This window comes from Condylura cristata, unplaced genomic scaffold (genome assembly GCF_000260355.1).
Source record: "Condylura cristata isolate star-nosed mole 26May11 unplaced genomic scaffold, ConCri1.0 scaffold00022, whole genome shotgun sequence".
Taxonomy (NCBI): Eukaryota; Metazoa; Chordata; class Mammalia; order Eulipotyphla; family Talpidae; genus Condylura; species Condylura cristata.
In genome coordinates, this window is record NW_004567123.1 from 28,608,387 (window position 1) to 28,632,859 (window position 24,473).

The 24,473-nt window shown below is 55.2% G+C and overlaps 3 protein-coding genes across 3 annotated transcripts; 2 read left to right on the forward strand and 1 right to left on the reverse strand.

The window, feature by feature from the left end:
* Nucleotides 1-7: 7 nt before the first annotated feature.
* Nucleotides 8-12,721, forward strand: DNTTIP1 (deoxynucleotidyltransferase, terminal, interacting protein 1). The gene is made up of 13 exons (XM_004687421.1): nucleotides 8-179; nucleotides 744-814; nucleotides 1,415-1,511; nucleotides 2,511-2,609; nucleotides 6,539-6,607; nucleotides 6,824-6,880; nucleotides 7,126-7,184; nucleotides 7,979-8,024; nucleotides 8,698-8,756; nucleotides 8,856-8,916; nucleotides 10,748-10,819; nucleotides 12,205-12,260; nucleotides 12,369-12,721. Exons 1-13 carry the CDS (start codon nucleotides 75-77, stop codon nucleotides 12,505-12,507), a joined length of 990 nt encoding a protein of 329 aa, XP_004687478.1. The 5' UTR covers nucleotides 8-74; the 3' UTR covers nucleotides 12,508-12,721.
* Nucleotides 12,722-13,581: 860 nt separating this feature from the next.
* UBE2C (ubiquitin-conjugating enzyme E2C) lies at nucleotides 13,582-16,391 on the forward strand. The gene is made up of 6 exons (XM_004687422.2): nucleotides 13,582-13,789; nucleotides 14,289-14,316; nucleotides 14,934-15,020; nucleotides 15,479-15,683; nucleotides 15,767-15,826; nucleotides 16,215-16,391. Exons 1-6 carry the CDS (start codon nucleotides 13,689-13,691, stop codon nucleotides 16,271-16,273), a joined length of 540 nt encoding a protein of 179 aa, XP_004687479.1. The 5' UTR covers nucleotides 13,582-13,688; the 3' UTR covers nucleotides 16,274-16,391.
* A 1,560-nt stretch (nucleotides 16,392-17,951) lies between these two features.
* Nucleotides 17,952-20,711, reverse strand: TNNC2 (troponin C type 2 (fast)). Its single transcript, XM_004687424.2, has 6 exons — nucleotides 20,646-20,711; nucleotides 18,976-19,027; nucleotides 18,698-18,841; nucleotides 18,503-18,617; nucleotides 18,217-18,353; nucleotides 17,952-18,029 (listed from the first exon to the last, which is right to left on the reverse strand). Exons 1-6 carry the CDS (start codon nucleotides 20,646-20,648, stop codon nucleotides 17,998-18,000), a joined length of 483 nt encoding a protein of 160 aa, XP_004687481.1. The 5' UTR covers nucleotides 20,649-20,711; the 3' UTR covers nucleotides 17,952-17,997.
* Between the last annotated feature and the right edge of the window lie 3,762 nt (nucleotides 20,712-24,473).

Here is a 24,473-nt window from a genome sequence, read left to right on the forward strand (position 1 = left end):
GCCCCAATGACGTCACGAGGCCACTTTCCGGCCGGTGATAGAGTCGGACTGAAGTTGTGGGGACGGGGGGCGCCATGGGGGCCACTGGCGACGCCGAGCAGCCGCGGGGACCCGGCGGGGCCGAGCGGGGCGGCCCGGAGCTGGGGGACGCGGGCGCAACGGGGCAGCTGGTTCTCACGGTGAGGGCGCCCCGGGGAGGCGGGGGCCGGGCCTGGGCTCGGGCCGACTGGGCCTCGGGCTCCCGGGACCCTGGCCCGCGGGCGAGAGAACGCGGCTGCTGGCGCTGCCGAGGGTTGGCGTTTCGCACGCAGCCCGTCGACCTGGATTCAAATTCTGGCGGCGCCCTCCTAGCTAGGTGACTTGGGCCAGTCTTGTCAGCCCCCTCGAGCGCCAGTTTCCTCTTCGATAAAATGGAGATGAGTAGTCCCCTCCACGTAAAGTTTGCTGTGGGGGTGCGACATAAATGTGGGGGAAGCGTCCGGCACATCCCCGGCGACAGGACAGGCTCTCGTAAACGCTGGTTCTCTTCTTCCTGCAGTGCCAGAAAGGGTGGGGCTGGGGCTTCAGAGGCAGGAAACTGCCTCAGTTCCTTCTCCTGGCCTGAGCCCTCCGACCACCGCCCTCCCGCCTGCCCCGAAGTGGGAGCGGTGGTTAACGCCCCCGAGACTCCTGGATGTGCAGACAGTCTCATACCCACCCTCCACCCCAGCGTCACCGGCCCCCGTCTCTCTTGGTCTCCACAGAACCCTTGGAATATAATGATAAAGCACCGACAGGTGCAGCGAAGGGGCCGCCGCTCTCAGATGACCACAAGGTAAGGCGGGTGCGGGCTGGAACTTTCCTCCTGCACCCTGACTCGGATGGCCGCTTTGGGGTCCCCACTGCACTGGACTAGGAAAGAGGCAGCTCAGATTCTGTAATTCTGTGTGTGGCCTTGATGAGTACCCCTCTGGAGTCAGAACAAAATGCATGGTGGGGTGCATTAGACAGTGCCCAAGATCCCTAACACTCACTGTGGTTGAGGACTCTACTGAGAAAACCATGGAGGTTAAGAAAAACCTGGGGTCATAGTTTCCGACTCAAGAAAGCTGCGTTTCAGGGAGAGAACATATGCTGGGTCTTTGGGGTGCTGATTATGTTCCTGGACCTGGTTAGTGACTAAACCAGTGTTCACTACAACTACTTGCTAAAGTGTATAGACCTTTCCATAGAAGTATTGTATCTATAACACACTTTCAAAATAATACCTGTTTCATACGGTTGTTAGGGAATGATGCGCACAGAACCCGGGCATATAACTAGTTTTCAGTGGAACTCTGTTCTTTTGGGAAAGGATCCTATGTGTAATTAATGGACAGGACAGGCAAGGATCTATTTGGCTCCTGCCACCTGACTGTCTCCCTCCTGTGTGCAGCTTCACAGATCCTGCCATCTCCATGGACCTCCTCCGCGCTGTCCTGCAGCCCAGCATCAATGAGGATATCCAGACTGTCTTCAACAAGTACATGAAGGTGAGGGGGACGCAGGCAAAGGGACACACGGGCAGCCCCCTCCTGCATCACCATCTCACTGGTCTTTCTGGACAGCTACAGGTTTCCCATTCTGAACCTTCAAGGATTTTTTTCCCTCTCAGATTATAACCAACTGAGCTTTTGCCAAGCTACTATGAGGATGAAATGATTTAAGTATACTGTGCCCAGCACAGTGCTTGGAACATAATGCGGTTTTATTACTTGTTTTAATAATATCGTCATTATTGTTATTTAAAGTTCTTTTATAGGCCTATAAATAAACATGCATCTGAATGTCTCTCCCTGACTGTCCCTTGGATGCTTTAAACCCACTACATTCAGAACTGAATTTTGGTTTTCTCCCTAAACCTCCTCCTCTGTGCTTATTCATTCGTTCCAGAAGTATTTACTAGGCACAATGGCAATATTCTAGTCATGGGATGGGAGAGGGGCATGTCTCAGTGAACAAAGCAACGTCCTGTTCTCCTTAAATATGCTACTAGGGAAAGCCGAAAGTGGCCAGTGAGGAAACTGGGTGTTACTTCATGGGCAGTAGATAGGAAAACCCTTTGATGAGAGGCTGTTTGAACAGAGATCCAAAACAGGAGGGAGGAGCAAGCGGGGGTCAGCGGGTAGTGTCCAGACAGAGGGGACAAGGGCAGACAGTCTGCGGCAGGCGTGTGCCCAACACAAAGTCAAAAAGTCAAAGCAACAAATTGCCGGTGTTGCTGAAACAATTCTGAGCCAGGAGGAGAGGTGAGCAGAAGTAACAGGTACCCAGCTCTTGCGGGACCTTTGAAGCCATGGGAAGGACTTTGGGTTTTATTATTATGAGTAAAGTGGAGGCTTTGCAGAGTTTGGTCAGAGTGTGTGACCTGGACATCTCTAAAGAGCCCCTCGGACTGTTATAGAGAAATAGATGTCAGGAGGACCAGTTAGGAAGCTTGCGAGGGGAGTGGCTTAGAGGCTGGGCAAGAGTACTTTGTTGTATCTCCCCAGTTCTTCCAAAAGGCAGCACTGAATGTGCGAGACAACATCGGGGAAGAAGTGGACGCGGAGCAGCTCATTCAGGAGGCCTGTCGGAGCTGCCTGGAGCAGGTGAGGAGAGGAAAGGTGATGTGGGGACGAAGGACCGTTCCGCCCTCCAGTGGCCGGGTAAGCAGAGGGTCGGGGTGGTGGGGAAATGCCTGACAAGTCACGTATATGCAGAGAGGGCTTGGCACTGTTGCTGACAGAAGCTGTTCTGTGCAGGTACTGTGGTAGGTGCCTTCACAGGCATTAGTTCATGTATCTATCAGGAGACACCCTGTGCAGAAAGTGTTTTTAGTTCCGGGTTTACAGAAGAAGAATGTATGCCAGACCTTCTGGCGCCGTTCAGAGAGAAATTTCACGTGCAGGCACCGTGACTTCAGGCCCATCAGTGACTGTGTTCCCAACGCAGTAGTGAAACTGCTTTCCTGGATCAGCTGCTGTTATGAGTAGGAATCATAGCGTCACCTAGATTCTGCACCTGAAATTTCTCTCTAAACGGCGCCAGAAGGGCTGGCATACATTCAGGCCTCTGAGAGGAATCATTGTGAGATGAGAGCGACCTCTTCTGGAGGGTGACCTCATTCGCCTCTCAGGCGCAGCTTCACAAAGGAGCCCAAGTAGGCCCAGAGCTCCGCCTGGAAGGACAGAAGTCCGTCCTGTCAGTGCGGCGAAGCTGACCTGATTCTCATAGCCAACTAAGCTTGTCCGGCCAAGTTCACAAGAGGCCAGTTCAATGCTCTGGGACTGTGGTATGATCACTTGTAACGCTCTGGTTAACGAAGCATACTAATAATCTTCTTACAAGTTCGAACTGAATCATGATTACATTTATCTTTTCAACCACTATGTACTGAGGACCTATTCTGTGCCCAGTACTGTGCCAGGACCGACAGTGTTGTGCTAAATGGACAGTCTAACTTCTAGGACCTTGACATTCCACTGGCAGTCATAACAATATTGTAGGCCTCTCACAAACTGAAGTTCTGTAAGCCTCAGAGGCAGTGCGCGTCCACTAGAGGGCGCAATGCCCTGGGCACAAGTGAGGGGCATAACTCTAAGGGACAGAAAGAAGCCAGCATTTTCTGGTTGTTCTGGTTTCCAGGAGTCAGAAAGGTGGGCAGAGGCCAAGTCATGCAAAGCACAAATTACAAGTGGTAGTTACGTGCATAAGAGCAGCCTACTGGGGGGCCTGTCTGGTGGCCCAAGGGGTTAAGTCTCTGTACGGTGAAGCTATCACAGTCACTGCAGCACGAGTTCAATCCCTGACCACAGAGGTGCCCCACATGGTGCAGCAGACCTCTCGCCTGTCTCACCCACTGCTCCCCTCAACAGTGGATTTCAGTCCATCTGCCTGTTCTGCTCCCCACTCTGTGGGGTGAATCTTCTCACTCACCTCTGGCCTGTACCCCAGTTCTTGTGTGCATAAGTAAATCAATCTTCAAAAAAAAAACAACAGATCACTGGCAGCCGCAAGGAGTCTGGTCTGGAAGGTAATTTAGGAAACTGCTTAGAAGCCCCAGCTGCAAGAGAGATGAAGTTTAAATGCGTCGAGCATAACTTGCCCATGAGTAATTCGTTCCAGTCTCCCGAGGACTCATGCCCCTGTTACTGTCACTGGGAGGAAGCCAGCACTTAGATCAGTAACAAAGACTTGGTAATAAAGACTGCCTGCTGCTAGTAAAATTTAAAAAGATAAAGTATAAGGACGGAGATTTCATTTTCGCACAACCTCACTGCCAGCAGCCACTTGTGTTCATGTTTTGATGTCTTCTTCCAGTCTTTTCCCTGTGTTGTTACACATACCTGTTCACTCACCAGGGCACCAGGGATACAGTAGGGAGCAGAGACCACCCTTGAGCCCACAGTCCCTTGAGCTGCCGCATGGTTTCTCTTCCTTTTCCAGCCAGACTCGGGGGGGTTTCAGTCACTGACCACTTGTCGCTGCCCACGCGTTCTTTACTCACTTTGTCTTGACTTCCGTCCCTGCCACTTCACTGGAACCCTCCTGTATATTCGTCGCCATAAAGTGCGTGGGTGCGGTGCGGCGCCCTTCCCAGGGCAAAGTCACAGCGACCATTTGGTGGTCCTGCCTGCTTCTGCGCCAGCGCCTCTGCGTGGCTGCCCGCCCGCCGCGGCCCCTTCTCTCCCTCTAGCCCTCGGCTTGGACGCATCTGACTGCTGCTGGCTGCCAGAGTGACCTCGTCCTGCGCTGCCGCCACTCTTGCTCACCGCAGCGGCCAGGGAGACTCAGTGGTATCACTGTCCCCTTTGATGCCTCCTGACTCCCCATTGCTGCGCCCGGACCAGTCGTTCTTTAACTCAGCTCCGCCTCGCTCTTGTTGACTGTATAGCAGTCGGACTGGACTCCTTTGTGCGTCTCCGGCCGTCAGGCTGCGAGCCTCTGCCGCGGCCGCCTGTGCTGCCTGGCTCTCTTTAGACCTTAGCTTAAGTATCACCCCCTCAGAGGCCTTCCCTGCTCACTGCATCTATAGTAGCCCCCCAACTTACTGCCCTCCACCCCAGTTAACCTCGATCACCTCACTTGTTTATTTCCCCCGTTTTTTTGATTGGAAACCACTAATGGTTCCAATGCTGACTTTCTGCCCCCATCCATCTCTGCTAAACTTTATAAGCCTTAGAGCTTTATAAGCCTTGAGGCCTGATCTTGTTGCCCACTGTAGCCCCAACCCTAGAATAGGACTCTTAATATGTGTCTATTAACCGAGCTTAGTGAAAACCGGCTTGACTGAATGAACAGAAGAATGAAGAAATGGCACATGAACAGGCAGGATTCCCGCTCTCAGAACTTACAACACCGTGAGGCAGACAGGCATGAATTGAGTGGCCAGACAAATGTGTACATAGTCACTGAGACGTGTGCTCTGACCTGGACAGGGCAGTTTGGAGCAGAAGAGCATGAGTTCTGAACCTAGCCGATTTGGGACCTCCATGCCTGGACACGGAGCAGGCTGTTAGGAAATCCGGAGCTTAGAGAAGAGGCTGGGACTGAAGACAAACCCTGCAGTCAACAGCTTGTACACGTGAATTGCAGCAGTGAGCACAGAGGAGAGCAGAGAGGATCCCAAGGGAAGGACAGAATAACAGACTGAGGAGAGTGAGCTGGCAAAGGAAGTTAAGAGTGGCCAGGGAATGGGAGTGAAAGCAGGAAAGTGTGGTCACGGGAGCCAACAGGGGGTCTCCCGAAGGGGAGTGCAAGCGGCTGTCAAAGGGTGGGGTCGCCGGCACCCAACTCCGAACATGGCCTGCCGGGCCCTGCCACACGCACCACGCCCCTCGCCGCCACTCTCCTTCACCCATCGTTTGTCAGGCCCGTCGTCTTCTTCCAGCCAAGGCTTCCCACTTGCCAGCTTCTGTGCGTCTCCCCGCTGCGGAAACGCGCTCTGCCTGGCCTGCTCGCTCCGGCTCTTGGCGTCTCAGCTCAGAGGCTGCTGTCCCTGCAAGCCCTTCCTGACCACCGACTCAAGCAGCCGCCCTCGGGTGGTTCTGTCACTTCTGTCTGGTTTTGACTGGTTTATTTCTTTATTATCCAGCTTGCCCAGAAAGTTCTAGTTCAAAGAGAACAAGGACACTTTGCGCAACTTAACTGCTGTCACCCCAATATTTATGTCCTAGGTACTCAATGGGTGTTAAATGAAAAGCAGCAGCTTCATTTAATTCTTCTATTAATACGTTTAGTTAGAAAAACACCTAGTGTGTCTTTACACGGGGAAAGGGAGTGGGGTGTACGTTGGGAAGTTTAGCAGTGTTGGGGAGCAAAGACTTCAGGTTTGTGGGGGCTTAACGGGCTTTTCTGCTTATTCACACTTTCTCGTTTTTCAACCGTGATCATGAGTTACTTGTTTTAAAAACTAGACGCCTGCACACCCCTTGCGGTACATTTGTGCTGCTCACAAATGTCTGCGTCCAGTTGGAGTAGAGACTTTGATCACCAAAAATAGTACCTGTTAACACTTGTGTGGTTTTTTCCCCTTTAGGCTAAGTTACTGTTTTCTGATGGAGAAAAAGTGATTCCCAGATTGACCCATGAGCTTCCAGGAATAAAGGTTAGAGCCTCCGCGTCCTGGGTCCAGTGAGAGTGAGGCGCCCATGTGGGCCCAGGGAGGTTCCACTCACGGTAGGACCAGGACCAGATGGCACCGTGCAGGGAGGTACCAAGGCCCCGTCAGGGAGGGTCTGGGGCAGCAGTCCAGGAACTGCCTTCCATGACTCTGGGCTCCCACACACTGATCTTGCACTGACCCCCTCCCCTTCTCCTCCAGCGTGGTCGGCAGGCAGAAGAGGAATGTGCCCACCGAGGGAGCCCTGTCCCCAAAAAGGTAAACCATCTCCACAGTTTTCGGCTAGGAAAAGGCCCGTCGGCTCAGGCTTGAGTTTCCTCGATGTCCCTTGGGCCTCTGTAGGCCTGAGTGGGACGAGCCCTAGAATCAGCCCCTCGCTGTTCATTCTCAAGTATCATGTGGTCTCTTTGGAAAACATCTTCACCAAATGACCCTACACCTGCCAGTGGGTTGGATGGGATTTCGCACAGGGTCAGGCCTCTGACAGCTGCCCTTTGTCACAGAGGAAGGGACGGCCTCCTGGACACATCCTGTCAAATGACCGGACAGCCGCCAGCGTGGTGTGAGTAGGGCTCAAAGAGCCGAGGGCAGGAGTGGCAGAGTGGGTCTGTGGAGAGGCCAGAGTCCTGTGTCTGGGGAGAGCAGACCGTCTGTTGTCCCGTGGAGGAGGGTCCCTGTCCAAAGGGCAAAAAAGAAGAGAGGGGGTTTTGACCCTGGCTTGGCCCAGAACAGTTCAGCCCTGCGTGAGCCTACACTGGCGATGGGGGGGTCACTGTTAGAACATGTGGAAAGCTTGTAATGTGCCCTAATTAACCTAAACACCTTACATACTTCCCTTTTAATCCTGAGAGCCACCCGCTGCTGAGGCAGAATTCACGAACACCAGGTCATGCAGCACGTAACGGGCAAACCTGCTGTGTCGCCGCCAGGGGGGCTTCAAAGACTTTTGCCCCCCCAAAATGAAACTTTACATGGAAGCCCAAAACACAGAGCAGATGAAGCCACACGTGCCTGCTGAGAGGTCTGGGACAGTTTGAACATGGACTTAGAAATCAGCTCACGTTAACGTGCCTCAGAGCTGCCCCGACCTGGAGCAGTTTCATTCCTACGAGCACGCAGAGGCAGGGCTGCCGCCGCCTCCTTTTGGCAGCTCGGGTTCCCGGACTTGCCCTCTCAGCCAGGGGCCCCCAGCCCAGCGCTGCTGCCCTCCGCGTCCCTCGACCCCTCTGGGGGGCCAGGCACAGTGCGTCCAGGGCTGAGGGCCAGAGTAAGAGGAGCTGCCCCAGCAGCAGCAGCCCGCCGCCAGCCCCAGGCCGCGCCTGGAAGGACTCACCCTTGCTCTTTTCTTCCAATCAGATGGAAACCAAAATCCTGCGAGCCGATTCGCCGAGAAGGCCCTAAGGTAGATGGCGTGAGTGTGGCGGTGACTTGTCCCAGCAGACTTGGTCACGGCTCTGGGTCCACCGTGAGGGACAGGGCCCAGGATGGTGGCGGAGGGGTGCGCACCATTCCAAAATTGTCTGCCCTCTCTTCTCCCCTGCCCCACTGGCCTCCCAGAAGGACCCCAAGAAGCATCTGGAATTGAGGCAAAACAAAGACAGGGCTTGAGGCTGTGCTCCCGTCTCCTCCCTGTGAAAGCTGGTGCTCAGAAACACTTCTCAGTACTTGATGTGTGACTAGCAGCCTCCTACATCTTTTGTGCCGTTTGTCCCAATTTACACTTTTTAACAAGCTTGTGAGGTTCTGGTATTCTTCTATCATTGAGAGCTTCCTTGGGGGCAGAAATTATGTCGCTATCTTGTACGCTTAATATACTTGAGGACACTAAGGCTTAAATGTACCCAGAGTTGCACGGGTCTATCTTGCTGCATCTCATCATGGTGTAATTATCCGTGCATACTTGGCACACCCCCAGAGAGACACTGCTTACCTGTGTAGTCCCAGGATCTAGGACAGGCCTAGCGAATTATAATGTCTGTTCCTCTAATAGGAGGGTGGTGGTAGGAGAGGGCAGGGGGAGTGTTAGTCCTGCCCACCAGGTGTACCTCACCTTATCAGCCGCCTCCTTTGCACAGTGGGATCCAGCTCGGCTGAACGAATCTACAACCTTTGTGTTGGGATCACGAGCCAACAAGTAAGTGTGAGAGCTCTGGCTCTGAGGGGGGGGGAAGCTCCTGGCCCCCTATGAGGACTGCAGCTGCCGAACCCTTACTGCTCATCTGTTACTTTTCAGAGCCCTGGGGATGGGGGGCACCAGAGGGAGAATCTACATCAAGCACCCACACCTCTTTAAGGTAGGTGAGTGCTAGGGGCCAGGCTGGGAGCAGGTGGCATCGGGAGCCCCAGATGGCACAGAGAGCCGGGGGCAGACAGTGGCCTGGGGTCTAGCTGCCCCTCCGCCGCTCGCCTTCACCTTTTGTGCCCCCATGATAACAGTTAGTTTGCTTGAATGTTTATTGTATACCAAACATTACGGAAAAGCTGTAGCTACTCTTCTGCATGGAGCAGCCCTCTAAAATAGGTACTGTTGTCCTCACTCACAAATCAAAAAGGGGTTGCTCAGAGCCCCTCGATGCATAAGCAGCAAATTGTGGCTGTCTGAAGCCTCAGCTCCTAACCACTGCCTGAGACGTTGTCTGCAGGAGAGACCTGGGAGCAAGGCAGTGCCTCCAGTCCTCTTCAGAGACGGGCTCCAGGGCCTTGGTCTCCCCTGTCGGAGAAAGCCAGGGGTGGGGGGCACGCGCTCACTAGCCCTCATGAAGGAATTGGACTTGCAGCCACAAAAGCATCCAGCTGATGCGGATGGCAGTGCACGTGTGCTCGGGACAGGTGTGCTGCCCTTCCACGGGCTTGGTGCCTTGTCAGACCCACGCGGCTTCTTTGAGGTCACAGAATCGCCACCTGTCCGCTACATTCTGCGCTGCCAGCAGCCTTCCCCACTGGTGACCACCTGTCCTGTTAAGTTTGATTTTGCTTTGTTTGTTCGTGTGCTTCGTCTTCCACTAAAATCATTTGGAGTTTGCCTTTGTCTGTCTGACCTATTTCACTTGGCATAATCCCTCTAGGCCCATCCGTCTTGTCACAACGGCAGGATCTCCTCCTTTTCCTAATGGCGGGTGTTTTGAGTCGTGTGTATACACACCACATCTTCTTTATCCACTCCTCTGCTGTGGGCATTTAAACTGTCTCCCTATCTTGGCTCTTGTAAATAACACTCGTGAACGTAGTTCACATTAGTACGTCTGTATCGCTCAGGTAACACCCAGAAGTGCAGGGGTCCACACTGGGCTCCATCCGACCCGCGGTGGAGCACCTTGCATTCCGGCAGCTGCGTTCGAGGGCTGCCTGCCCGCCGCCTCCCCCCCAAGGCTTACCGTTTGTCCTTTTCACAAAAGCCCAGGTGTAACATGCTGTCTCCCGTCGCTTTGATTGACTTTTCCTTACTAAGCGATAAACGTCTTTCACGTGTCCTTTGGACAGCTGTATGTCATCTCTGGAAAAATACTCAGATCCTCTACCCATTTTTTTATCATATTTTTTGGGATTTTGTTGTTTATTTTGTATGCATTTTGGATATTAACTCCTTGTCACATCATTTGTTCTTAACATAGGTAGTAATACTGTTTCACACATTCCTTGAATTTCTCAGGGAAATTATGGCTCAAGTTTACACCATCTAATAAGCAGCAGATACCAGAATTGAAGGCTTGTCAATTCTAAAAGCAGGTTCTTAAACCGGATGCCATCCTACTGCCCCAGAACATGGTTTCCTGGTTTTTGATCTAGAAAATACCCCAGTAGTCACGTGTTATAAGATCTTTGGATCTTTTTTTTAAAAAAGGACCCTTGCTCTAAGATAATCATCCCGGGCCTGTCAGCTGCCAGAGACGCTGTGCTTTGAGAAAGGGAGAGGTAGAGGTTACATGTGCCCTAACCCTGGCAACCAGACCCACACTGCAGCTTCCGGGGCTCTGCTTAGCTGGCTCTGCAGAGGCTGGTGAGCGCCGAGCTGGCCAGCCGGGGACAAGTCTTTTGGGTTAAAAACTGCTCACAGGCCGAGATTATGCTTTCGGACCAAAAGAGAAAAGCTCCTGACCAATTTCTCCCATGCCTTGACCCTCACAGTACGCCGCTGACCCCCAGGACAAGCACTGGCTGGCCGAGCAGCATCACATGAGGGCGACAGGGGGGAAGATGGTAAGCGCCGCTCACACGCGCCCCTGCCCAGGGTTCTGGCTGTTGGCAGGAGACTCATCGCCTGATGAATGTGAGAAGAGACTTGCAAGGGTAGAAAGGGCCCATCCTGCTGATGGGCGGGTGCAGTCCCTGGGTCCCTTCTCGGTCCCTAGTCTTCCACACACCGCTTGCCCTCCCACCTCATACTCTTTAGAGTATGGCTCTGCATAAAAATGGCAGGTCCAGACTTAATACCACTTTCCCTCATATGTCTGTTGACAGATTTTGCTCTTCGGGCACAATGCTCTCCTGTCTGACACAGCTATAGCATTATTCCTCAACACAGTTCTCCAGGCAGCACCGTTAGTCCATAGGTGTTAGCATGTGCAGGGAAGCTGGGTTGTCCTGCCTGGTAGCCCCTTCCAGAATTGCCTGTATCTCATGAGTTCTAGCTCATCAAGCAACGACCTTGGGAATGACACCTTGGCACGTATCCGAAAACCATCATGTAGGGGCTTTTCAGTCACACGCAGCGTTGCTCACCCCAGCGCTGCTCCTGGAGACTCTGAAGGCCTTGTTGACCAGCTGCCTTCTCATTCTAGCCACGAAAGCAATCTTGTTTTATTTTAATATTCTATTTATGCCTACATGGTAGAGATCATAAATGATCTCAGGGAACTTACCACAAGTACATAAAAGGCAGTATCGCAGACGGTGCAGAAGAGAGCGTCTAAAGTAAAGCCATTGGCAAGACTAGGTGTTTTTTTATGTTTCAATTGCTGACTTGGAAGAACGGTATCATCCCGTTGGCTTTCACCTCGGAGCCCCTCTCAAACGCCTGACTTTTTGCATGGCTCACAGTGCCCAGCTAAGAAAACACCCAAAGGACACGCGGTTGTTCCTGACTGGAAAGAGCTTCCAGTAAAAGGCACGCTCTGGCGTTGCACTGCGCCCCGTACAATAAACCAACCAGGGGCTGTCCACTGCAGCCTCAGCATGGTGCCAAGGCTGCTGCAGTTCCCGGGACAATACAGTCTCCTTACTAGACAGCAGAGGGCTTTCTCCTGTTCCCATTTGCCACAAAGTTCAAACAAAATAGTCTCTGTAGAGTTAAGATAAGGCTTCCTCCTCCTGATTTCCTCTTTCCAGGTATATTTTGCTAGCTCTCTTGCCATTTTGTTACAAGTCACCTGCCATTTTGTTATAAGTCACCTCAGGACCCCATTTTAAAAGAGGAAGCTGTGAATAAATTAGCCACTAGTCCCCACCTTCCCATCCATTAAGTTTCTATCCGAGTGAATGACTGTCTCAAGAAACTGTGCCCCAGACAGTTTTCCCTGGTGGAGTATTACTGAGTCGCACCTAAGTGAATCAGACAGTGACTACCCCCTTTGCTCCCACCGCAGGCCTACCTCCTCATCGAGGAGGACATCCGGGACCTGGCTGCCAGCGATGACTACAGGTGAAGCCAGTAGGCCTATGCCCTGCTTTCCCCTTGCTCCACACTGGCCTTCGGTGTGCACCTGGACCTCACCCTTGCTTCAGCTCTCCTTTCCAATGCCTGTTTCAGAGGCTGCCTGGACCTGAAGTTAGAGGAGCTGAAATCCTTCGTCCTACCCTCCTGGATGGTCGAGAAGATGCGGAAGTACATGGAGACACTACGGACAGAAAATGAGCATCGTGCTGCCGAAGCCCCTCCACAGACCTGAAGTCAAGGCTCCCAGCGATGCTGGCAGCCCTCCTCAAGGCCCCTTATCCACATGGCTGAGGCCCCACTGGGACTGCCCCTAGGTGGGTCTCATCGGCATTAAGCTGTGCCTGGGCCAGTCTGCGTGGTCACTAACACCACCAGACTGGCATGTCATTTGTAAAGTTATTGGGATAAGAAGCAATTAAACAGTTTGTAATAAACACAGTTGGTGAGCCTGCTGTGTGGTCTGCCTCACGGGGCTCACGAAGCATCAAGTGCTCTGGGTAGGAAAAACTGGCCAGGTACCCACCACCACCCCAGGTTAGGCCCCTGAGTCTCACCCCTCCATTGTATTTGCTTTGTGGACAAAGCTGGGGACACCACACCTTGCTGTCCTGCCCCCCTTTCATTTCTTCACCCAACTTAGGTATTAAAGTAGCGAGCGAAGTGGTTTTGTTTTATTTTTAAAGGATGTGATCGCCCATGGGAGTGGATGATATGGCCACAGGGAAAGTGGTTTTACTACCCCCATTTCACAGGTTAAAACACTGAGTGAGGTGGCCAAGCTCACAGCAAACCATGTGGCGAGGACGTTCTGGACAGAAGAAGCGGGACATGAACCTGTCCTCCAGTAGGGAGCCCACTGCTCTAGCAGCCTCTGTCCCTCTCATGAATTTTCAACACTTAGGTCACAACAAAGCCACCCAGGACATGGTAAGGGAGGAGCAGGGGCTTCCGTTTTGACGGAAGGTACCAGTGCCTCAAGATTGAAAGCTCCCCTCCAGCAGCTGGGACCCCGGCTCAGGCTCGGGCTCCGGAGCCGGCCGCTCGGGAGAGTAGCCAGGCGTTCTTAAAAGGGTTCACCCCACGTGGACTTCTTCTGGGCCCATTTAATATCGGCGTTTTCCAAAGCCCGCCAATCCGCTACGGCTTCGCTGTTTAATGGCAGACTCTCCGGCCAATCGCCTCTCGGAAGCGGGTTTCCCCAGCGCCCAATAGAGTTGCGTCAGGGGGTGGGTCTAACAGTTGCGCGGTGACGGAGCGCTCTGCGGCGCCCCATTGGCTGGATCAAACCCAAGCGGGGCGCTGATTGGCCAGCGTTGCCGGAGAGTTACAATTCAAACGCGGGCGGGCGGCCCCGCAACCCTGCAGTTGCAGCCGTGGTGTCGGTCTTCCTGTCTGCCTGCAAGCGCCGCCGGGATGGCCTCCCAGAACCGCGACCCAGCCGCCGCGAGCGTCGCCGCCGCCCGCAAGGGAGCCGAGCCCAGCGGGGGCGCCGCCCGGGGTCCCGTGGGCAAGAGGTGAGTAATGTGGAATAACCCTCTCCGGACCCCTGGGCCCTGGGCCGAAAACGAAGACTTCCGGCACCCCCACCTTGAGGAGCGGGAGGTACGGAGGAGGGGAGACGCGCCAGGCGTCGGTTGCTCGTGAGACCTTCTCGAAGGAGGGCGGCAAGACTAGAGCCCCTGCGGGGGTCCTCCGCGGGCGGGCCAAAATGCTGATGCTGCGGGAACCCTCGGCGAGGGGTGGGGCGGAGCCCGCGGCGGGGAGATGATGAGGCTCGTCGGAGGAAGACTCCCGAGCAGTCGTGGTTAAACACACCCGGGCCGTGCTGGGAGCCAGCAATTAGGGGATGTGAGAACTCACTAAGACCTCCCTGTGCCCTCCAGTTGGGTCTGGTCTCGGGGCCGGGGGTAGCTGCCGTGACAGCTGCCCCAGGGAGACGGTGGGTAGAGAAGCAGCACCTGGAAGTCTGGCCCCTCCAGACTTCCCAGGTGACCCCGAATGTTCTTCCTGCAGGCTACAGCAGGAGCTGATGACCCTCATGGTGAGTGACTACCTGCCTAGACACCCGGCCACTTGGTCCACCACCTTCCCACCGCTCTCCTTTCCCACCTACATGGGGCTCCTCCAGGCAGGGGTGCAGGTGGGGCAGCTAGCTCTTCTAGGAGGCTGGGCCTGGGCACCACCCACGCCAGCCCTTCCTCCACACCAGGGTATCTTGAAAAGACAGCTGGCGCAAGGCCTTCCCCGGCCTGCCTGGGCCTACTTCTCTGTCCCAGACTGGCAGCCGTGCCCAGCTTTCCACCCTTCATATTTCCAGTCCTGTCACACCTTGGGGTGCCTAGATGACCTTTCCTCTGTTAACCTGGCAGATGCCGGCTCTGGGTGTATCTGGTGAATTGAGTTCCCAGCACCAAGGAGACTAGGTTGAGCTCCTTGTGCCCACAGGGCCCGGCCCCTCCCTGCCCCCTCCTTCGCCAGGCCTGAGCCCAGGGCGTTTTCACTCCAGGGTCTTCTCCTCAGGAAAGCCTATCAGTTTGTTCCGATTGCTTTGTTCTCAGTCAAAATGCCCTGAGTATAAGGGGTAGGGGCGCACCCTCCGACCCCTTTTGAGACTCCCAAAGTGTGCTCAGTAGCCCATCAAGTGTTGTTTCCTCCCAGATGTCTGGCGACAAAGGAATCTCTGCCTTCCCTGAATCGGACAATCTTTTCAAATGGGTGGGGACCATCCATGGAGCAGCTGGCACGGTGAGTGGAGGCTGGTGGCCTGTGAGGGTGGCCTGGCTGGGTCTGGGGGAGGGGAGGGCGCCTGTTCACTCGCTCTGAGCCGGTGGCACAATAAGCTGCAGGTTTGAAGAAGGGCTCCCCATCTCAGACTTGCACAGGACCAGACAGCAAGGGACAGAATGAAGGACAAGTGAGGACTTTGGCCAGGAGGAGGGCACAACTCTCAGAAGAGTAGCTTCCCAGTGCCGCAAATCTGCTGTTAGATAAGGCACAAATCAGACCTGTGTCCAAAGTTCCTTCATTTGTACTTATCAGAACTAGTGCTCTGACTGGACTAAGACACAGCTGTGCAGCCCCCAGAAGCCACTGTAACACCTTGCCTCTGTCAACTCCTAGACAAACTCGGGTGCTAAGGGGTCCCTGACTTGGGCTTGGGTGTGGGACTCAGTGGCTTGCCCACCTTGTGTCTCCCATGCCAGGTATACGAAGACCTGAGGTATAAGCTCTCCCTGGAGTTCCCCAGCGGCTACCCCTACAACGCACCCACGGTGAAGTTCCTCACACCCTGTTACCACCCCAACGTTGACACCCAGGGTAACATCTGCCTGGACATCCTCAAGGACAAGTGGTCCGCCCTATACGATGTCAGGACCATCCTGCTCTCCATCCAGAGCCTGCTGGGAGGTAACTCCGGAGACCTTGGCCTGGGCACCTGACAGGCCCCCGCCAGCCTCTGCTCACTTGGCCTTTCTCTTCCTCCATTCCAGAGCCCAACATCGACAGCCCTTTGAACACGCATGCCGCTGAGCTCTGGAAAAACCCCACAGGTGGGTCCCCCTTCTCAGCCATGGGGTGATCCCTCCCCAGAGCCTCCCTCAAACACAAAGGCATCCCAGTGACTTGGGAACGTGTCTGAGGACTGGGTGTGGGGTCGGAAATGTCCACCCAGATCTGCCTCTATTGGTATTCCTGGTTTTCCTGTTCACTATGAAATCAGAACATGACCCTTTCCACATTGCTGGGCAAGCCAGTCCTGTGGGCAGGTGACTTTCTCCCCCCAGTCTCACCAGAAGGCCACTGGGAGACCCAGCTGAGGGGCAGTGGAGGGAGACACGGCTGTACCCGCCCTGGGCCCCCACCTTTGTACCCTCCGGCCCGAGCTGCCCGCTCGCCTGCCTGAACTTCTGTCGCCAAAACGCACCTGTTCTCTTCCAGCCTTTAAGAAGTACCTGCAAGAAACCTACTCAAAGCAAGTCCCCAGCCAGGAGCCCTGACCGGAGCCGGCCGCCTCAGCGTCTCGTGTCCTCCCTGGCTGCTCTGTCCTCTCCATGGTTTCTGTACAGAACTCTATCTCAAGCTGTGTTGTCATTTCTGTTTTGTTTGTTTTTTAAATTAAGTCTCTTCGTGAAACTCTTGTGATAAATATATTAAATAAATACATTTGGGGGGGTGTCTTTTGTTTGTTTTTTCCACAAATTGATGCTTCATGGTTGCCCTAAGTGGGGAGCAGGCTGGGGGCGTGGTTAGGACCTGGGCTCTCACCCTTTCCTCTCTCCAGGGAGAAGAAGTAGTTCACAAGGGTGTGTGGGGTGACTACGGTTGTTCCCTGCTGGCCACACTTACTTTGTCATGACAGTGCTTGCTTCCACGGAGTGGTGCTGTGCGCCCTGAGTGTTAGTGAATACCAGAGGACCCCAGCTGTATTACTGGTGTAACTTGGGGTAAATAAGCTATAGCTCTGCAGAGTGTTGAAGGGACTGGGAGCGGGCCACCAGCTGCTCTTTTTTCTGTCCCTGAAGAAGCAGAAATCTCAGGTCTGCGTATTTGACCTCATATTCCTCCTTTTCCAAATGGACATAACAGCATCTGCCTAAGGCTGTGGGGATGATGAGACCACCTAAGCAAGGCTAGTCCAGCATGGCTCCTGCTGGAAAGAAGCTGGGAATATATGAGAGGCATGGATGGGGAAGAGAACAGGAAGCTGTTGGAGAGGGCATGGCAAGCCATGAATGGCAGCAGACATCAGGGTTTCTGGACTGATTATAATCACGTTAATGACAGCAAATATTGAACGCTCGCTGGGCCAGGCACTGTGAACTGCCAGGCAGATCTGTCATCCCAGCTGGATTAATTTGTCACCACAGAATTCCAGCTCAGCCTGACCCTGAAGTCACCATGCACTTAACTATCTTTTGACCTGAGGCCTGTCCTCTCCCAACAGTCCACATCTCTGGGCCAGGGGCAGGGTCAGGGAGAAGGTGGTTTGGGAGGAAAGATGGGTCAAAGAATGAGGAGGCATTTCTCCTGGAGGGGGAAGGGCATCCCTTCAGGGGAGCAGCCTACAACAGGCAGGAAGGCAGAGGGGGCACTTCCACAGTCCACAGTGAAATGATAAATTGCCCCGTGGGGGTGACCCAGAGAGGGCAGGGACAGTGTGGGAAACAGGTGAAGGAGAGAATTTAGATTTGTTTCCAGAATCAAGAGGACACTTAGGAGGAGAACAGCAAGCGAGACCCTGTGGCCGGCCCTCTGCTGGAGCCACTGGGTGGGGCTGAAGGCAGGGGTGGAGCGAGAGATGAGGTCATCATCTCCTTCCCGCCGCGTGCCTCCGCACCCCGTCATCCCCTGGACGGAGCCCAGGACGCACCAAGGAAACGCTGCCCACCCCGACCCCAGCGTGCCAGCGCGCAGAAGCCAAGAGCAACACACCCAAGACCCAAAGGCACCAGAAAGGAAGGCGCGTGGGGAAGTGAAGACGGCCCGGCTGCGGGACTCCCCGGTGGGGTCGAATGAGGCAGCCCAGCCGGGCCGGGCCCCCAGAGTGTGGTCCTCCGCCCGCCCCTCACTCAGGCCACGCTCTTTGCCATGTTTGCTTTTATTCCTCCAGACACAGAGCCCGCAGGGGCCGCGGCTGCCTCCCTGGCGCGGGCGGGCCCCCGCGCGGGCGCGGCCGCGGGTGCCCGAGGGGGCGCGGGCGGGCGCCGGCGAGTCCGGCGTCTTACTGCACGCCCTCCATCATCTTCAGGAACTCTGCGGGGAAGGAGGGGAGAGGCGGTCAGGGCTGGGGCTGTGCCGCGGGCGCGTGTCCGGGCTCGGACACGCAGGGGGCGCCTGCACAGTAACCCACAAATTCACAGAGCCGCCTGGAGCCCCCGGGGTGTGGGGCGGGGCTCGGCCGCGGTAGGGTAGCGTCCAGACGCCCCACTACGGCCCTCACCGTCAAAGTCAATGCGGCCGTCGTTGTTCTTGTCACCGTCCTTCATCAGGGATTCGATCTCGTCGTCTGTCACATGCTCCCCAGAGGCCCTGAAGATCTCAGCCAGCTCCTCGGCGTCAATGTAGCCGTCTGCGTTCCTTCAGGGTTGGGGACAAGGCAGGGTTCAGCGCAGGCCGGATGAGCTGCCCTGGCGTGGTGGCTGTGCCCTCCTCCGCCCTGCACCCCAAAACCTTTGTGCCCTGCCCAAGACGCAGCACCTCGCTCCACTCCCAGGTCCCCCAGGCACCTGTCGAAGATGCGGAAACACTCAGCCAGCTCCTCCTCGCTCTTCCCCTTGGCGTCCTCTTTCATCTGGCGCACCATCATGACCAAGAACTCCTCAAAGTCGATGGTGCCGCTGCCTGGGGGGAGCGAGTGGCCAGTGCACCATGCAGGGTGCCCGCCTCTCCCCCCTCACCCTCCCCCCGGGCGACCCCCTTACCATCCTCGTCCACCTCCTCAATGATGGCGTCCAGCTCCTCTTTGGTGGGGGTCTGGCCCAGCATCCTCATCACAGTGCCCAACTCCTTGACACTGATGTCCCCACCACCATCAGCGTCAAACATGTCAAAGGCGGCCTTGAACTCTGCCAGGGGACAGAGGCAGAGGGCTGAGGTAGCCTGGCTGGACCGGCTGGCTCATATCTGCCCTCCCACCAGCCTAGACACTGAACATTCCACAGACGACTCCCCCAACAGCCAGGCTGCCTGCCCCACTCACCAGCGATCATCTCCTCGCTGAGGTAGGACCGGGCCTCCGCCTGCTGGTCCGTCTAGGTAGAGCACAGAGAGGCTGTGGAGTGCATGCAGCCTTCACTCCATTCTCCTCCCCCCCTGCTTCTGGAAGTGCCCTTGACCTTCTGCAAAACTCCAAACTGGCCCTTCAGCATGGCATCCCAGTTGGATAATTAGAAAGGAAGCGCAGGATACCCAAGGCCTTCTCGCTTGTCACTCAGAGGCCAAGGAAGGAACCCCCGGTGGCCTCGGGTGAGTTACTTAATGTCCCCGCTTCTCCTCTCAGCAGCTCCTCAAGGATGGGATGAATTCAGGGTGTGAGCGCACTTGGTAAAGGGCCAGCCCCATTCCAGCAATATCTGCCAGTTTCCCTCGCTCCTGCCAGGGCCTCGGCTTGAACAGGGGCTCCGCAAACATCTGCCCGAGCGCCCACTGAGTGTCAGCAGCTCACCTTCCCTCCCCTCCAAGAATGTGCAGAGCTGGGGCCCTCCCTGGTGGCACGGTGGGTTAAAGCACAGCACTACAAAGCTGGCCAGAGCCACCTCAGCATGAGTGCGATCCCCAGCCTGGGAGCTGACCCACGTGGCGCGGCAGGCCTCGCCTGTCTGCCCGCTGCTCCCCTCAGCAGTGTGTTTCAGTCAATCCGCCTGTTCTGTTTCCCATTCTGTGTCTGGTGAATCCTCTCACCACCCCCTGCACCTCTGGCCTATACCCCACTTCTGGATGCATCAATAAATAAGTCTTTAAGAAAAAAAAAAAAAAAGAATTTGCAGAGATGGAGATTGGAAGCCTCCTTCTTAGGATTCACTCACTGAAGTAAACAACCCCCATGCTGGGCAGAGTGTGGCAGGGGCTCAGGAGTTTGCAGCATGAAAATGAGGTTTCTGTGGGGGCTTCCCAGCACGTGGAAGCCAAATCATCAGGCCGGGGGCTTTGGACTGAGGCTGGCAGTGAGGAAAGGCTGAGGGGCCCAAGGGGTTCTTTGGCCCCTGGCCGCCGCCCTGCTCCTTGCCCCTCACCCCCTGGCCCCTACCAGGAGGGCAGGCTATTTTTAGCCTGGTGTAGGCAGTGGCAGCTGGCCTTGGGGTCTAGTTACTCCTTGAAGTGAAACAGGAAGGGGAATTTCAAGGGAAAATGACAGCTCTGAATCAACCCCTCAGAGTGGCCAAGGTCTCCAGCATGGGCCTGTCACTTTCTGCCCCTTCCCATCGCCTTTGGGTTCTTGGGGTCCTGCAGCTAAACTGGCCGGAAGCCTGCAGGCCCCCATCTTCCAGAGGAGCTTTTTTCCTCTTCCTGTCAGCAGACAGGTCTGGCTAAGCTCCTAGCCCACAGGTTGGCTGGATGAGTCACTGGCCTGTGGGGTCCCCTTCCCGACATGAGGGAGACCAGCTAAGATCCCTTCAGCACTGTGACCTACATTGCTGGACACCTCAGTTCTCAGGGAAGCCGCCAGCCTGGGAGACCTGGGCCCTTCCAGCCCTCCCCTTCTGAGAGCAGTTCAAGGCCTTCTTCCTTCTAGGCACCTGGGTCCCAGAAACCCTTCCTGCTCCATTTTCCAACACCCAAGCTACTGCCAGACAGGTCACCCAGTGAGGTCCAGAAGAGGCCCAGGAGCTCCCCAGTGAGCAAAGAAATGAAGTCCCTTCTCGTCCTTACCATGGTTGCTGGTCACAGGGGCTGCCTGCTGCGGTCACTTCTTCGGCACGCCAGCACCCAAAGCTGGCCGGGCCCACTCCAGCCCCTGGGATTTGTAGGGACACCCTCTCCTCCCGCCTCCCTGTTCCCCAGGACGAGATACCCTGGCCAATCACCAGTGGGGTCAGTGAGCCCCACCCATCCCAGAGCCCTGGCCTACTACCTAATTTAGCCAAGGGCCCTTGCGGAGAAGTTGAAGCCTCAGAGCAGGTGGTAGGCCTTGACGTCTAGATTCTTGGGAGCAGAACCCGCCCTGTTCCACTGCCTGAGGGAGCCCCTGCCCCCATGAAATACACTCGCTCCAGATGGGGAAGGACAATCAGAACAGAGAAAAGCGCTGTAGCAAGTGAGCCTTGGAGTCTGAAGCCCCAAGTCCAAGTTCCGAGCCTTGGTGTGCTGTGTGACCTTGGGCAGTGGCCGTGCCGCTCTGAATCTCAGTTTCCTGCTCCAAGATGAGGATACTCACAACCCCCCTCACAGAGAGCTGTGGTCAATGGACGCTGACTACTTGGGGTGCTTGGCAGGTGCCATGTCCCGCCTTTAGATCATGGGAATGGCGTGGGCAGGAGAGGGGGAGCGGCATGGCTACAGCCGCAGCATGGCCCTCCCAGCATGCCATGCTGGGCTAAGCATGGTCCCCACGAGATCTCATCTGCCGCGCAGCCCGTGAAGTAGCAACTATTATTATTCCTGTTCTGCTGAGGGGCTTTGTATAGCATAAAGATCTACAGTCGTGTTGGGGATTTTATTACTAATCCCGATGGCAAGGAAGTGGGGCAGACAGTTCTTGGGGGCCCATCCAGGAGCAAAATGGGGAGACCAAGGGAAGTTTCTTTAGGTAGCTAAGGGGCAACTGGAGCTGGATGAAGAAGTCTGGAGGAGCTCGGCTGGACACCTAGAGAAGAAAGGCGTGGGAAGCTCAAGTCAAGGGTGAAGTGAGACCGTGCTGAGAACCCTGGGAGTCCAAGCCGAGTCTGGTGATAGGGGAGGAGGCAAGTCAAGCAAGGAGCACTGAGCCCCCTGACCAGAGTATCGGGGCCAGCGGGAGGGGACTGGACACCAAGGGAAGGAGATGGACAGTGGCAACTGGGCTGCCCTCTCCCCCCCATATATAGATATCCCAAGGAAAGCTCAGCAGGCCAGGCTAAATAAAGCCTCCTCTAGGCAGGCAGAGGGCCAAGGGATGAAGACACCCTGAGGATTCCAGCTTGGACACCAAGAGTGGAACTATTTTATCCTTTTGGACTAGAAGGCCTGGCACCCTCAGCAATCATTTGGGGAAATAGTGTCCAAACTCACGTAGCCAAGCAAGATCCCATGGACTCTGCAAACTCACCCCCCCCCCCCGACCCTCTCCCGATTTTGCATGCTCTCTGCTCTGGTCAGACTAAGGCCACCCTCATGGCCTCTGGGCATTTGCACATGCTGTACTTTCTACCAGGAGCTCGCATCTTCCCTCTCTTTACCTGCCTACTTCCCTGCCACCTGTCCAGGCTTCAATATCATTTCCTCCAGGATTCCTCTTCCCCTATGCCCAGGCCAGCACAGTCCAGGCGGTCTCCAGTGGTCTCCTCAACCACAGCACTGAGCATGGCACATGGTCACAGCCTGTTCTGAGGGTAACAAGTGAACTGTTACCTGCTCACCATTGCATTCGCCAGCACTGGGCTCTGGGCACTGAGCGATGGCATGACAAGTACCATGTTTTTCTAAGAGTGGAATTGAAGCCCTCCCTCGTGGTGCAGTGGGTTAAAGCACAGCACTGCAAAGCAAGCTGCAACTGCTCCAGTGTAAGTTCCACCCTGGGCCAAGGGGGTGACCCACATGGCACAGCAGGCCTCTCCTCTCTTGCCCGCTGCTCCCCTTAGCAGTGTGCTTTGTCAGTCAGCCTGTTCTGCTCCCCCCTCTGTCTCTGGTGAATCCTCTCACCCCCCACACCTCTGGCCCATACCCCAGTTTTGTATGCATAAATAAATAAATCTTAAAAAAAAAAACCACACAATTGAATGGTTCTATCTAAGGAACTTCCTAGCAGTCACATTTGAATGACAATGGGAGGGGACAGCCTTAGGGGGCTGTGTCACGGAGCATGCACAGGCAGGATGTGACGGCCACGGCTCAGGAAAACCCAGCAGAGTCTAAGAGGAGAGGCACAGCCATACCAGGGCAGCGCGTCCTGTCTGCAGACCCAGGACAAGCCCTTCTCCCGCTGGGCCTCAGAGGACTCATCTGTAGGCAGAAGTGCTGGGTCAGATTTCTGAGGGGTTCTCCTGCTCTGACAACCCGTGGTCTTATGTGTATCCACTTGGCACCCAGATTCGGAGCTATACCCTCATGCAAGTGCATTCTCAGTGAGCGTCCAGTGAGCTGGATTTGAAGGCTAGGGCAAAGCACGTCTTTTTTGCCAACACCCTGCATGTGATCTGCATGAAGAGTCGTTAGAGCTTTAAGATAATACACATTGGCCCTAAGTCCCAGCTCAACTCGTCATCTTGAAAATGGGTAACAGCCTCCCAGGATGTTGTGAGGAGGAAAGGTGACCCCTGAAAAGGGCATAGGACAGGCTTTAGGGCACAGTGAGCCCTGAGAAATGAGGGTCCTGTTTCTTCTGCATGAAGGGAAGGCAGAGTGTGTCCCCATTCAAGGCTACTTCTCCCCAACCTCCTGCCAGGACATTCAAAAAGGACTTATTGTCAGAGAGATTTTGTTTGTTTGCCCCACGAAGGGCTGCCAGGCTAGGGGCTGGCAAGGGTCTCCAACCCTTCTTGACCTACTGCTGCACTCTGATAGGAGATTAAAGAGCCTGGGGGAGTTGCTGAGTTGACCAGACCAGCTGGGGAAAGAACAGGCTGCACACTCTGGAGACCTAGGCTACCATGCCCCAGGCTCAGAAACCTCTGGCAAGTTGTGTGATAACTCTGTTTCAAAATTTGTCTACTTATATGTGAGGCTAAATGAGACTGTAAAAGTCCATGAACTTAGAAACAGTAATCACTGTGTAGCCGAATATCAAGTCCGCCCCTAGGCTGAGTATCAAGTTCAGGCACTGGACTCTGGCCGGTGATGGAGCCGCTTAACCAGCACTAATTGCTTCCATTCTGATAGGAGAAAACCCAGGTCCAACCTGGCTCAAGTTCTCCTCGCTGGAGACAGTGAGCCGGTCTGACTGTCCCCAACGACTTTGGGGAATTAGAGAGAGCTAAGTGGAAACTGGGGGATACCCTGGGGCCCACCAGGACCTCTGTGAGGGGTGGGAGGATTCACAGCCCCCTGGATTGGGGACACAGGGACACAGCTCCGTAGCACTGGAGCTCAATCAGGACTACCCGCCTTCAGGGTCCTAGCACCCTCCCGGATCTTGTAGGTGCAACACCCTGCTGGGTCCAGAGGCTTAAATAGCCCACACCCTGCTGGGTTCTGCAGGTGGCGGTTTCCTCCTGCATCCTAACTCCCTCTGAGCCATAATTGCTGACACACTGATGGGTGCTATAGGTGATGACTCCCATCCAAATTTTGCAGGGTTGGCTACCTGCTGGGCCATATAGGTTCCAGCTCCCTGCCCAGTTCTGTGGGGTTCGACACCCTGCTGTGCCTGTAATTGTCAGCAATCTGGTGAGCACTCTAATTGCCGGCTTCCTACTGGGTCCATAGGTGCCGCCCCCTGCTGAGCACTCTAATTGCGGCTCCCTGCTGAGCCCGGTAGTTGCAGGCTCTGCTGGGCCTCATAGGTGCCGCCCCCACTGAACCCTATACCTGCTGGATTTCCCGCTAAGCCCTAGATTGGCCAGC